The sequence below is a fragment of the Solea solea genome, chromosome 18, assembly GCF_958295425.1.
Source record: "Solea solea chromosome 18, fSolSol10.1, whole genome shotgun sequence".
Taxonomy (NCBI): domain Eukaryota; kingdom Metazoa; phylum Chordata; class Actinopteri; order Pleuronectiformes; family Soleidae; genus Solea; species Solea solea.
In genome coordinates, this window is record NC_081151.1 from 5,992,255 (window position 1) to 6,005,954 (window position 13,700).

The following is a 13,700-nucleotide window of genomic DNA, read 5'->3' on the forward strand; positions in this document are numbered from 1 at the left end:
ACTGTGACGTATTTCACAATTTTCACAAATTCAATCCTATTTTAAACATTTTGAGTACTTTTTTGCTCAGGTGTGTTTATACTGTCGAGTTGGTGAAAAGGACATTTTTTGTCTAGGTTGTGCTGAAAAAAAAAAGGATATAAGACACATTATATATTACACATTATTATAGCTGTATGTTTTAAAATAGTAATGGAAAAAAGCAGCCTTTTTTTTTTAAATAACCTGCATTACAATAGTGTGATTTACTTAACAAAGTAAAACCTGTGGAAATGTCTGGTTTACATATACAGAATAAAATGTGTGTTATCATGATTCATATTGTAAAGTGGGAAAGCAGTGAATTGCAAAAAAGTGGGTCCCATCTCTAAAAAGTTTGGGAAACACTGATCCACTGAAACCAAGGGAACTAAATTTATAAAAGTTCTAAAAGTTTGAAACTCATAATGAATGCTCCTGTTTTCATTTCTGTCACATCTGAGGACTCGTGGATTTACAAAGAACAAACAACAGACTTACACTCGGCGATAATTCACTTTCTCATTAGTATGCAACCATTATGAAATAGTAATGTGGACCCTAAAGCACTAAAGCTTCATTATTGTTATTTATTTATTTCTTTTTGAATAAGTCGTACTAGCCACAGATCAAGTCTGTGTTTGATCAACTATTTGTTATTCACGGCTGCAAAAGCCAGCACAGACACTCCCAAAAACACGACAAATAGTGCACGGAGTGTCGTGTCGTGTTCCTCTGTCCCTTTAGAAAAGTTCCCACAGAGCAAATTAGACTGATTATATAACATGTGCACAAACATTTTTTAATGGCTTTCAACGGAGCTGAGACAGAGACAGAGATGTTGGCAATATGTGTGAGAGAGAGGCGACTGAAGCGCGCTAGCCCGAGCTTTAATGGCGCGTTTTATCTGCCGCGTGTGAACACAACACAGAGCAGGAAATACGTTCTCATTAACAGAATCCCTTTGAAATCTGAAATATCATTTGTGAGCAACGTGTGTGTGTGTGTGTGACAATAGAGAGCTGTGGAGTGCTGCGTCGATGTTAGAAAATGTGAAATGTTTGATGTGCAGTGCACAGGGGGGAGGGGGGGGGGGGGGGGGGGGGACACACACGGCACAGAGCCGCGGAGCCGCCACACGCTTAAGGTTAATACACTTGTCATCACCTGCTGATGTAATTTATTTGACTTTTGTAAGAATAATGAAGTGTTTTCACAATGTCGCACGTAGCTCCTCAGAGGATTTCATTTAAAGGGCTGATTTTAGAATCTAATTTTCAGTCATATACCCCACACACACACACACACACACACACACACGGGGCTGACCTTATCGCTCAGGATACACATCACCACACGATATTCTCTCGGCCTCTGTCACTTTTATTTCTCGCTCTCCTTCCTGCCTGGGTTTTTTGATGTATAAGTTAGCAGAATGCTGTGTACAGGAGAGGACTTTTGTTTTTCCACAAAATGGAGCCTCAGAACCTCCCACACAGGACCGGAGTGTGAAGAACATGTTTGAAGCTGCTGCTGCTGGGTTTTTTTTTTTTTTTGTCATCACATCACATTTCACAGCATGTAAAAAAAACACCACTGTTTTTCATTTTCTGCAGTAAGACAATCGTGCTTTTCATTTTCTATACATTAATAATAATAATAAGAATTATTAGAAAGAAACATAAGGGAAATTATATACTCCTCATACATGTGTGTTCTATTATTTACAGTATCTCGCTGTCTTTCAGAACTAAATGGACTAAAGAAAAAAGCAATTACATACTTTGTTTAAGGATCATGATCGTGAGATGTTGTTATTATAATCCAGCACGCCGTGTTAAACTTATAAATATGTACTATAGCTGTTAATACATTATTTACAGTGTTGCACATGCACTATTTTCTCCGGAGTTTTTCCCCCTCACAGTCTTGAGATTTGAATCTACTGAAGAAAAAATGTTAAGAGAAGCCGCGTAAACACGGCGAAGTGAAATACTAGTTTGGCTGAAAACAACGGCACAGACAGCTCAGTCACAAGTGACAGCTCTCTGTTTTTGTTTATGTGGCTGAAAAGTGCTACAAGTGTGTCTCCTCGATAATTCATCTTCGGGTTAATGCAGAATTGTTCCCTTAAAACTACCCGTCATCCTGGCATCTGTGGGGAGGAGAGGAGGGAGCCGTGCTCTCCATTATTTTTCATTTGGATTGCAGTAGCCGCTCTTCCACAGAGATCATGCACTTATTGTTGTGTTTAACCCTTAGAACACAGAGCATTATGTGCGATATAGAGTAGTTTCTTATATCCTTTTTTCAGCACAAACAAAAAGAAAATAATTTTTCTATTTTTGTGACTTCTGCACAATTATTGCTACTATACATCACCACTTTAAAGCCTGAATATGTGACCTATTAACACACACACACACCCAGGATATCCATATAAGGAGTTGTGTATTATTCTCACGGGTGCACCTGCGCCACTAAGGGTTAATATCAAATTATAATGAGATTTTTCCATATGTATTCATCTTTTTTGTAAACTATACATGTGGTTTTATTTTGAAATTTGGTGAAATTGCATCAGAACAAAAATTGCCATATAAAAATGATATTATTGTCCCCCCCTACTCAAAAAGTTGGATTAGAAAAATCTACTGAATGAAATGTCATTTCAAAGAGCATTTTTGGCATCATTTCCCAACAAAAAGGGAAATGATAGATGAAAAAAGAATAGAAAATGATCAATCAATCCACTGAAGGAGAGAGAGCGAGCCGCTGAACTCACCGTGGTATTATCCAGATCCACCCCTGACGCCCGGGTGCTGTTGTATTGCATGAAGGGCCTGATGAAGCGCAACCTGAACGTCCGCTCGAACAGGAACTGGGTTTTCCGCTGGTACTCCGTCAGACCGAAGAAGGCCATGTCTCGCAGGTTCTTCTTGGCCGACTCCAGGAGGAGCTGCGCCCTCTTCTTCTCCGGAACCGTGGACATGTTGTAGCAGCCGACGAGGCTCAGGTCTGCCAGCATACGCACCTGAAGAGAAGGGGTTCATTTGTTCACGTGCGACAGTGTCTACATGCATCAAAAACACGTAAAAAGTATGTACACAAGTCAAATTATAAACAAAATGGCTCTGGTGTCGTAATATTGTGTTAAACAATCAAAAGGAAAAATAATCAGAAAACGAATCATCTATGGCGGCCACCAATGATTACCATCTTCACTAATTAACCGCCAACTGTTCTTGTGATTAATCAGTAACTAAATTAAAAATAAAAGCGGACTGCTTGATTTAATTGATCAACACATTTGGTTACATTGTTTTTGTTCACAAAGAAGTGTCAGGGTTTTATGTATTTGACAAGCGGCAAATGTTCGGCATCTGATAGAAATACGACGATCACTTGCCAACATAGACTCAGACTGCTTATTATTATTATTGTTATTATTATTCTTATTATAGCTCTATATCTAAATGAATACATGTGCAAATATGATGTCAATATCCTGGTTGTCCTTTCTTGAAAGAGACAAATCACGGACAAACTTTGAAGAAAATGAAGTCATTAAACGTTATTAATCGACTTTGGAAGACATCACTTTAAATGTTTAATCACATTTATGAAAACAGTGAAAAGAAAATCAGTTAAAAAAAACAAAAAACTAAATTAAGAGTGAAAAATCATCAATTTGTTGAACTTGGGTTAAAAAAAACCAGTGTCTGTGTGTGTGTGTGTGTCTCGAATGTTTCCGTGGGAGACTACACTGCAAAAAAATTGAGCTTCAAGAAAGTAAAATAAGCTTGTTAATGGGAAATTGTTCTAATTTTTTTATTTTAAGGAACATTACTGTCTGAAAGTGATTTATAAGCGAGTTTTTAAGAATTCTAGCCAAGTAACATTAGTTTTTAGTCATTTGGGAGAATATTTGGCTTATTTGTGTGTATCATTTTATCGTAAAATGACATTAAATTGACAAGATAGCATGAGAAACAAATCTGCGGTGTTGATCGCCAGCGGGCAAACTCCCAAATATATATAAATAAACGGATGCGGCGTTCCAGACGTCAAGTTTGTTTACATCGCCATGGTAGCGGGAAAAACACCAGTGCTGGTTTCAAGCCGTCAGTTCACTGTGCACTTTAAATCTACAGCGATTGAGCAATAAGAGTATAAAAACAGCCAGAGTGGACATTATTCCAGACCTGCGGTTATCTTCAAACTTTCTGATAAACTCTCCCTCGTGCTACTCCAGAGAATGCTTCGAAATCGTAACTGAAGCACGTAAAATATTCAGCTTCATCAGTCAATTCGTTTTGGATTCTGTTTCTTGTAGATTCCCACTGCTCCGTCTTCTACGGTCACTTTGAGTGTGTGTGTTTTATGGCAGCGATCCATCCACCGCTGTTGTCTCTCGGGATCTTTGACGAGCCGGTAAAATGCTGTCCGTTTTGGTATCCCCCCCAGGGGGTTCAACGGGGCTCAACCATCTTTACTTTTTATGAATACAACTGGCAAAGAGACAAGTCGCCCTGACATATCGCCTTAAATACTGGAAATGCTGCCGTTTATACACGTCACTGGATTTGAAATGCAGAAATCGGGTAAAAACAAATCCATATCTGGTAAATATTATCTTCATCCTTGCGCTACTGCATTACCATGTGACTAGATGACTAGAGAGTGGCTTTCACCATTATCTGTGTTTGGTTTCTCATGTGATCGGTCACACGGTAATCTAAACTAGTTTTATGCACAGGTGAATTCCCCGTGTTGGTGTTCTCCCGTGGACTTTTTTGATTAAACGGTACCAGCCGAAAATATCAGGGCAATAATCTGATAGCAGTCGTGCAGACAGGGAGAGACAGAAGTCAGGTCAGGTGCAGACAGGAGTGATGAATGGCACGAATTAAGGCCGAAATCAGCTGCTCTTTTTTTTCTTTTTCTTTTTTTTTAGTGTGCAGTGAAAGTGACTCTGAGCACCAATAAAAGCCTGCGAGAAACAACGAATTGTCTGAGGATTTATGGACCTTTTCGCCCTCTTCATCGCAAACATTTAAAGAACTACAGCACAGGGTGGCCGTGACCGTCAACGTGACAACGCCGCAGCATATGACATCTTTCTGGAGTCGAATTAAATCACTGCTGCCCACCTGTCTGTTGTTGGCCAGGTTGTAGGGACAGTCCATGAACTGCTGCAGCGTGCACCCGGACCAGTCGGAGCCCTCGTAGCAGGAGGGCAGCTCCTCCGGCGTCGGGGTGCGTCCGTCGCACATGTGGAGGGAGGTTTTCCACGTGGCTCCTCGCTGAACATGCCTCCACTCGCTCAGGTAACGCGACACGGGGTCTCTCAGCAGAGTGATGTAGTAGAACTTCCTGTTGGTGGGTCGAAGGGAAGGACACGGGGAGGAGAGAGAAAAAAAAAAAATACGTTCAATTCTAATTCTAATTGTCTTTCATATAGGTTGAATTAATCAATACAGCAAAAACAGAACAGGATGTAACAACAAATCAAGTGTTATGGATTAAATGAAGCAATTAGGAGACAACACATTCTATAACACTGCAGCCGATGTAATGCCCAAGTTGTCCATGTGGGGGCACTATTTACAACACTTTTCTGACAACAAAGTTCACTCCACAGCCTCCAAACTCAATGGCAGGAAGGCTACAGATGGAGGCTGTCATTCGTAATGGCATATTATTTGCATTTAACCACAGAAAGCGGGCGCGCGGTGCTCGAGAGAGTAAAGTGGGCCGCCGCAGATAAGAAGCGAGAGTACAAACGAGCGGGTCGAGGAGGATGTGGGTGCGGGTGGATTTGTCAGGCGGGAGGATCAGGTCAGCGCGCAGCAGGAAAAGAAACTGCTGGCACAAGCACATCTCACTGTGCAACGACACACACATCTCTGGGCTGTGAGCATCCTTATGTCACACGCACACACACACACACACACACACACACACACACACAGGCAGCAAACATCCTTCCTCTTTCCCCACACTCGCACAGAGAATTAGGTCTGTCTCCAAGAGATGACTCATCCGCATCCGAGATTTGGATGGGACTGTTTCTGTGGAGTGTGTGTGTGTGTGTAATGTGATGGTGCACAGTTCAATGTCTCTCCAGAGGGGACGCTCCCACCAGAGCAGAGACCTATCCAGGCCTTCACACTCCAGCTAATTACTGCAGTCTAATCAATCAACACATCCTCATTAACACACAACCTGTGTGTGTGTGTGTGTGTGGCTATGTGCCTGCAATGTGTCTGGACGCGATGGTATGGATTTGTCTGCTCGACAGACACAGACACACACACACACACACACACACCGCCGGTCAAAAACACACACTGGTCCTCTTCTCCTGGGGCTTCACATCACGTCAGAGGAATGTTTGCAGAGAGAAATTTTGTGTGCTGACAGGACGCCACGAAATCGGTCCACACAAGGCGGCGAGTCACACATGCACACACAGACTGCCTGCTTCCATCGCACTACAAAGCTCACCAGAGGGGGAGAGGAGGGGGTTGCTGGGTGGACATCAAGCCCCCCCCCACCCCCACCCCCAAGTGTCACACAAACAGTAGCAGTGTCTGGATATTAAAAAAAAAAGAGTGGCTAAGCCTGCTGAAATCCAGTGGCAGCAGGGAGATCCTGGGCAAAACACACACACACACAAGTCAAAGCTAAATCTAGCAAGAGCTGAGCGTTGGTGCATGATTAAACAACCGAACCTTTCATCCTGCAGCGGCGAGGGGATCCTGAACTGAACTGAATAAAACGATCCTGCACGACTGGGGCTCGGTAACAATTCATCGTTTATTTCAATATCAATAAAACGGGGGTTCAATCTTTTACGACACGACTTAATAACGGCTACGAATGTTCTGCCTCAAATATGGAAAATTTTTCTGACTAATAAGTTTAAAGGTGATATGTGTACTATCGTCGATAATCAATAATAGTTAAGTTTTTGATAATTAAAAGAAGCTTTCTGATTTCTCAGCTTCTTGAGTGTCATTATTTCCTTTCCAGTGTCTTTGCCCCGTATAACAAAGAATTTATTAAAACAGAATCATTTTGGTTTGTGATCTGTGCGATCCAGCCCTAATATGAAGACATAAAATACCCATGATACATCATTGGAGAGTAAGGGAATATGTTGAATTGGAATGCTGCCTTCACTGATAACAATGGTGCAGCTAGCTTATAACTAAAAAGCCAGAGTACAACTCTCAAAAACGTCTTGACCTGAAGGTTTACAGAGGAGATACGTCTGAATACAGATGAATGAAAGAGGAGAGGTTGGAGTTGGGAGGATATTTAATGTATATAACATTTTTACAGTCCATTATTGTTGTCACCTTGCCTTATCAACCTGATACACCTGAATTGAAGCAGAAATGAAACAGATCTTAGTCGTAGCAGGAAGATGGAGAAAATACATCCACATTTTTGCACATTTTATCTGTATCACTGTCCTTTAGCCTGAGGCAGTGATGGTTGGCAAACCCCCAGGCCACTGCACTTGAAATTTCAGTTGAATATGATGCCATCAACCCTCACAAAGCCCTTCTAATTTGTGAGGAGCAGTCAGAAATGACCTCACAAAGAAAGGTTGGAATCAAAATGTGTCGCCGTAGCCTACAACACACACACAAATGAAAGCTAAATCTAGCAACAGCTGAGTGCTGGTGCGTGATTAAACAACCAAACCCTACATCCCGCAGAGGCCGAGGAGTTCTTGGACTGAATAAAACAGCTCAAACACAAACTGCATCTGGGGAAAGTAATCAACCACACCCTGAATCCATCCACAGCACGGAGAGAGTGAGAGTGATTGATCCCTGTAAATGAAACAGATCTCAGTAGCAGCGGGGGGATCGCGGACAATGAGAGGACTAAACCCTAAATCCAGTGGCAGCTGGGAGAACCCAGGCAACGGACCAAACAGACCCTCAATCCGAGGACGGCGGGGAGATCACGGCCATGGAAACGAGTATCTGAACTCCAAATCCCATCAACCTAAACCTCAAATCTCATCCGCTCCCGATCTAATCAGAAGCAGAGGAGGCACAGTCGGACTGGAGCCTGCAGCAGAGTGGGCCACATTATGGAGATTCCAATGATGACATTATCAGGATTCCAAAACACTCCCCTGAGTGTGTGTGTGTGTGTGTGAGCTTTCTGTGTGTGTTTCTAGGTAAGACTACGCCTATTAAATCAGTGATGACATTTTCCCCCTCTTGGCTTCTGTTGAAAAAAAAAACACCACGGCACTGTTTGGCTCCTGCTACAGAGAGACGGAAAGAGAGAGCGAGGGAAAGAGTGAAAAACAGGGAGACAGAAAGTGGGAGAGAGCAAGAACGAGAGCGTGGGGGGGGGGAGGGGGATTCGGGGGGCGGAAGAGAATTTCAATTAGTTTTCTAATACTGTGAAAGCAGTGAGGGCCCAAGTGATTTATCAAAGTTATAGCTCCGGCTATAATGAAGGCTCAGGCATATTACCAGGCAAAATAAATAAATTAAAAAGAAAAAACATGCGCAGGATGCAACACACACATAGTAATCCCAACGCCGGGTGTTTGTACATACAGGGCCAAATAAATGATCTTAAACGGCGCGGCTGCCTGTCATGTTCGCTGGGTCGGGCAGACTCAACAACTGGTGCCGTGGAGACTTTCCTCGCCTTAAAGCCTAATGATGTCTGACTGTGTACTCAAATCGCTAGGTAATGATGTTTCCACACAGACAGACGCGCACACGTATATATATATATATATAATTATTCAATCACCTGCAAATCCACTTCCTGTGACACATGAACACGCTCCCGCTCCCCAGCTGATGTTTTATTTACAGGTGATGTTGCTTATAGCTGAAGCACCCGTCACGTTCAAATAGATATAGTTATTGATACACTGACATATAATCCATATTGTCAAGATTCATTTCCATGCATCCGACTGGGAGCCGGGCACTTGCACACGGCTGCCATCAGCAAAAAGGTAAAAAAAAAACAAAAAAGGTAAACCTACCGCCTAAACTGATTTACCGAAAGACTCCTAAGGTCCTAATCTATGACTGCTATATGCCGGCCACTGATTGGTCAGAGTGCCGTCACAGGAAGAGACGTCCGACACAAGACTCAAGCCGAACTGTGTATCAGTCATTGCAGTTTCACGCAGCCGTGCAGCGATGACTCCGCCCACGTTGAGTAGGTACTATTTTGTAGTGGAAAACCAACCTAAACTGTGCCGTGGCGAGCTGGAACCATAGCGGAAAAGGGCCATTAGTAAGTTCAAATATGTTGTTTACAATTTATACAATTCATTAGGTGAGCTAACAGAGATAACATGGAGAAATTGCACATTCCCTCCTACTTCAACGCTTCTACGCAGCACTCTCACAGGCTGAGGTTTCAGCACTCCCCTCCTGCGTGTGACTGCAGTCTGGGAAACGCGGTCTGACTTGCACCCATTTTGTTTTCAGTCACAAACGGAAGGATCCTCCTCACACCCTCACAGAAGCACAAATAACTACATTCATCAGGTGTCAGACATGTTGACGAGTCAGTGAGCGCTCCATCGCCGCATTGATTTATCCCATCAGACCGGCGGGAGAGCAGCTGTAGGCTGATAAAAATGAGCGGGTGTTTGGTCGGAGGGAAGTGTGATGGAGCTATTGTCTGCACCACTGTGGGATCTGGACTGAACAAGGACAGTTGTGTCCCTTATCTCTCACTCTCTCCTTTATTCTTATCACTTCAACCGAACACAAAAACCCCAGTCCCCTAAGTGCAGGACGACGTGTCCCAGTGAGAAAAAGGAGTCAAACACAAAATAACTCACAGTGTCATCCTCCCCTGTGTTTACCCGCGCCACAAACAAGTGCGAATGAGACACTCGTTCCGCATTTTCTCCACCTCGCCGAGAGCGCAATTATCGGAGGAAACACTCGAAAACATCATCGGTATGATAACATGTTCAAACTAACAGAGTGAGACGTCAGCAGCTCCAACGGCCACATCAGTCAAACTCCAGTGTGTTATTGGGTCAGTGCGAGTTTGCCGAGCGTTATCAAGAGGAAACACACAGGAGGCTTTTCCTGTTTTGGTCTGGGAGAAAATAAGCCCTTTGCCCGTTTCCTGTGGGTCACAAATCACCACTCTGGGAACCTTCACCTTTTCCATTTAACCTCTTTTAGCCCTTTTGTGTTTAAATCTTTCCCTTTCCGTCACCCGTCTTCTTTCAGACCATCTCTTACTCTCGTCTTCCCCCTGCAGCCGAGTCTGACATCAGTGTGTTCTCCCCCCAAGATGCAACGTGACGGAGGAGCGATGTGGTCCAGGGCTGCAACTAATGACTGAATTTGTATTTGTTCATTCATCTGTTGATTATTTTCTCAATAGCTGATTTGTGGAAAATGTTTATCAGAGTTTCCAAAAACCTCAACATGACGACATCCACAAAGCGTCTTTTGTTTTGTCCACAAACCAAAAGATATTCAGTTCGTTGGCATCGACGATGAAAGAAACCAGAAAATATTCACATTTAAAAGGGCGTAAAATTAAGCAACTTGTTTTTAATTAAGAAAGAAAAAAAACTCCACCCAAACCCATTTAATGGAATAAATATCAAAGTGGTCGGCGGTTCATTTAGACGTCAGTACAGGAGGGATAGAAAAGTGGGGATTATTCATTTCAAATGTATGTTTTTGCCATAGTTTGTGGCTGTGACACGCTGCAGCTACAGAGTGTTCTCAAGGGAGGGTGAAAAAGTTGTTTACATACGAGGTTATGACTCAACGCCATGATTTACCAGCGCACGCGGACATGTGAACACCCAGATACACAAACACGGGCGACGCCAACATCATCCCACGGCGCAGAGCAACCATGATTTAGTAATAGTCCGCGGACGTTTGTGGAAAGCAGACGGCCGTAATCCCACGTCTGAAATCACCTCAGAGAAAAGGAGAAGGGACAGGTTTCCCCTCACCCGAGAACCGTTTGTGCGTTTGAGCCGATCACAATTTAAAAGCACAGACAGAGACAAGAGAAGGTGGGAGAATTAAAGCGCCGCTGGCAAAACAAACAACCAAATCAAGATCAAACAAAGACAGAGAAAACAAGATTTATGGTCAGTGGCAGAAATGTCGGTGTGTTTCTTGGCCTGGCTCGAAGAGAAAGAAATAAATCACCCGCCGGACGCTACAACAATCTGCCAACAATCCATCACCTGTGACGCTTCACTTGTTTCAACATTTCGCGGCAGGGTGTGAGAGCGGCGACTTTAACGTCCACGCAAGCCTCGCTTCCACGGAGGAGACGGAGCAGCCAAACATCAGCCTTTACGTGGATCTTTTCATAATCGTCCGTCGAAACTTGACGCCAAGACAGTTTCTGCGGCCATTTGTCTGTCAGTTTGTGCGCGGCATAAATCACGACGTTAAGAACAGATTTTGATTAAATCTTCTGACGACGTAAGTTATGGCCTAAGGAAGAAATGATTAGATTTTGATGTTGATCCAGATCCACATCTGGATTCTGGTTTGTTTTTTTTAACCTCGTGACATAGGGGAGTTTTCAAAATGGTCCTTAATAACTCTGCTGAAAACATAAGTCTTGACTTAAAAACACATGTAAGTGGACCACATATGGGGTCTAAAGTCCAGACCTTGATCTGTGTTGACAATGCAGGAGACGGAGCCTTGGCAAGCGTTTGTAAGTGTTGATGTTTTATACACATTACAATAATTACATTATTGACACATGACCAAAGAATTAACCCAGCCTGCTGTCAAACTCAAAGCATTCGACTTTTTCATACTTGAGTTGTGGACACGTGGGGGTCACGCGGTTGCCTCCTTTGCAGCAAGAAGACCCGGGGTTTGAGCCCCGGTTTGTCTGCATGGAGTTTGCATGTTCTCCCCATGTGTGCGTGGGTTTTCTCTGGGTTCTCTGGCTTCCTCTCACATTCCAAAAACATGCAGATTTGGGGATGACGTATATCTGGTCCTGCGATGGACTGGCGATCTGTCCAGGTTGTGACCCCGCCTGCCGCCCTATGTCAGCTGAGATTGGCACAGAACCCCCCCGCGACCCTCGGGTGGAGGATAAAACGGTAGATGATGGATGGATGGATCGATATGTTTGGTCTGGGCACACACAATTGGCAGGGCTCAGTCCGAGGGGTGGGATCAATGGTTATCTTTCAAATTCCCTCTGCACGTCAGCGGTGTCTCACCCTTTTATCAAGACTTGAACATGATTTGGAGGATGAAAAGAACGAGGAGGAAGCCTCCACTGTAGAAACCACGACAGGACCGCGAGCCTACCCTTTGAAGACACCCAGGGCCTTGAAAAAGTTCTGCCATAAAACTTGCAAGTCCTGGAAGACCTAATAATCGACGCAGCATCACCGTGTGATTGGCCAAACCAGAGTTTGGATTTTGCAGCTCGCGATCTAACGAGGAGTTTCTACACGGAACTCTGGCCGCAAATTAAACTTGCTGCCGCTAGGGTGCGCCGCAGAGTTCCAGGCTAACATAAAAAAGAAACCAGCAGCAACACAGAAGGTGTTCAGGTCGTAGCTGCCTCTCGCCCAATGTCAGCTGGCTTAAACGACCCTCCAAGGATTAAGCCGTACAGATGATAGATGGTCGATCGACGGAATAACTGTGTGTTAGTTGGACCGAGCCCCACCCTGAGAGCACAGTATCGGAGTGCCGGTCTGTGAGCCTCCACTCCCTTTTTTTTTGCCTTTAGAGGAATGGTCCAAGGAATGTGCTGGCTGCAGACGCAGATGATATCAGCCCCGTCAGTGTTCGCTCGCGTGTGTGTGTGTGTGTGTGTGTGTGTTTATAGCAGAGGGAGAGAGTGAGGAACAACATGTCGAGACTTAATTCTTCCGCAGCGTCCTTCCTGCACTCGTCTGTTTAGACGCTCCGTTTGCATAAACACCGACAAGGTCACCCTCTAAAGCCATGAGTTGTCACGTTGCAAAAAGGCATAGCATGTACCAGGATGAACAATCAGACGAGGATTCAGGCTATAAACGGCGAAGAAAAGAAAAAAGAACAAGCGCCTCATCTTCATATCTGCAGCACATAATGAGCGGCCTCTCGTCCTCTCAAGGCTAAATTTTACCCTTCGCCTCTCCTCTCCTCTCCTCTCCTCTCCCTCCTACCTTCTCTCCTTTACTCATGTCATCCCATGTGTTCTGGGTGTCTTTTTGGTCAATACTGACGCACTGAGACAAGACAGAAATAGACCCCCCAGGTTCTGACAAGCTCTTGAGGCATCTTTTCTACTCGCCCTGGCTTACTCTTGATACCACTCATTCTCTCTCTCTCTCGCGCTCGCTCTGTGTTAGTCGATCAATATCCAGCCCGAGGACTCAGACAGCTCACCTTGGTAGATTGGACTTTAAACACAGAAGACGTATAAAAGACGGAGAGAGAGAGAGAAATAACCTGAGTAAGAGTAGACAGCGGTGACGTCGGCGGAGAGCGAGAGAGAGGGGGACTTGGTGGGGACGAGCTGGAGCGAGGCAGCCATCTGGAGATTGGGTTTAAAGAGAAACTAACTTGGGCCAAGAACAAATGGTTTCTCAATAGTTTCCGTCCAAAACTTTCCATATTTTCTATATGCTATAAAATCCCGACTGCGACTCGCAG

The 13,700-nt window shown here is 44.1% G+C and overlaps 1 protein-coding gene across 1 annotated transcript in view; it reads right to left on the minus strand.

The window, feature by feature from the left end:
• hs6st1a (heparan sulfate 6-O-sulfotransferase 1a) overlaps positions 1–13,700 on the minus strand; it is a 64,083-nt gene that overhangs the window by 4,773 nt on the left and 45,610 nt on the right. The window contains exons 2-3 of the mRNA XM_058615228.1: positions 5,172–5,394; positions 2,804–3,052 (exon numbers count right to left, since the gene is read on the minus strand). Coding sequence (XP_058471211.1) covers positions 2,804–3,052; positions 5,172–5,394 — 472 coding nt within the window. The remainder of the gene's footprint in view (positions 1–2,803; positions 3,053–5,171; positions 5,395–13,700) is intronic.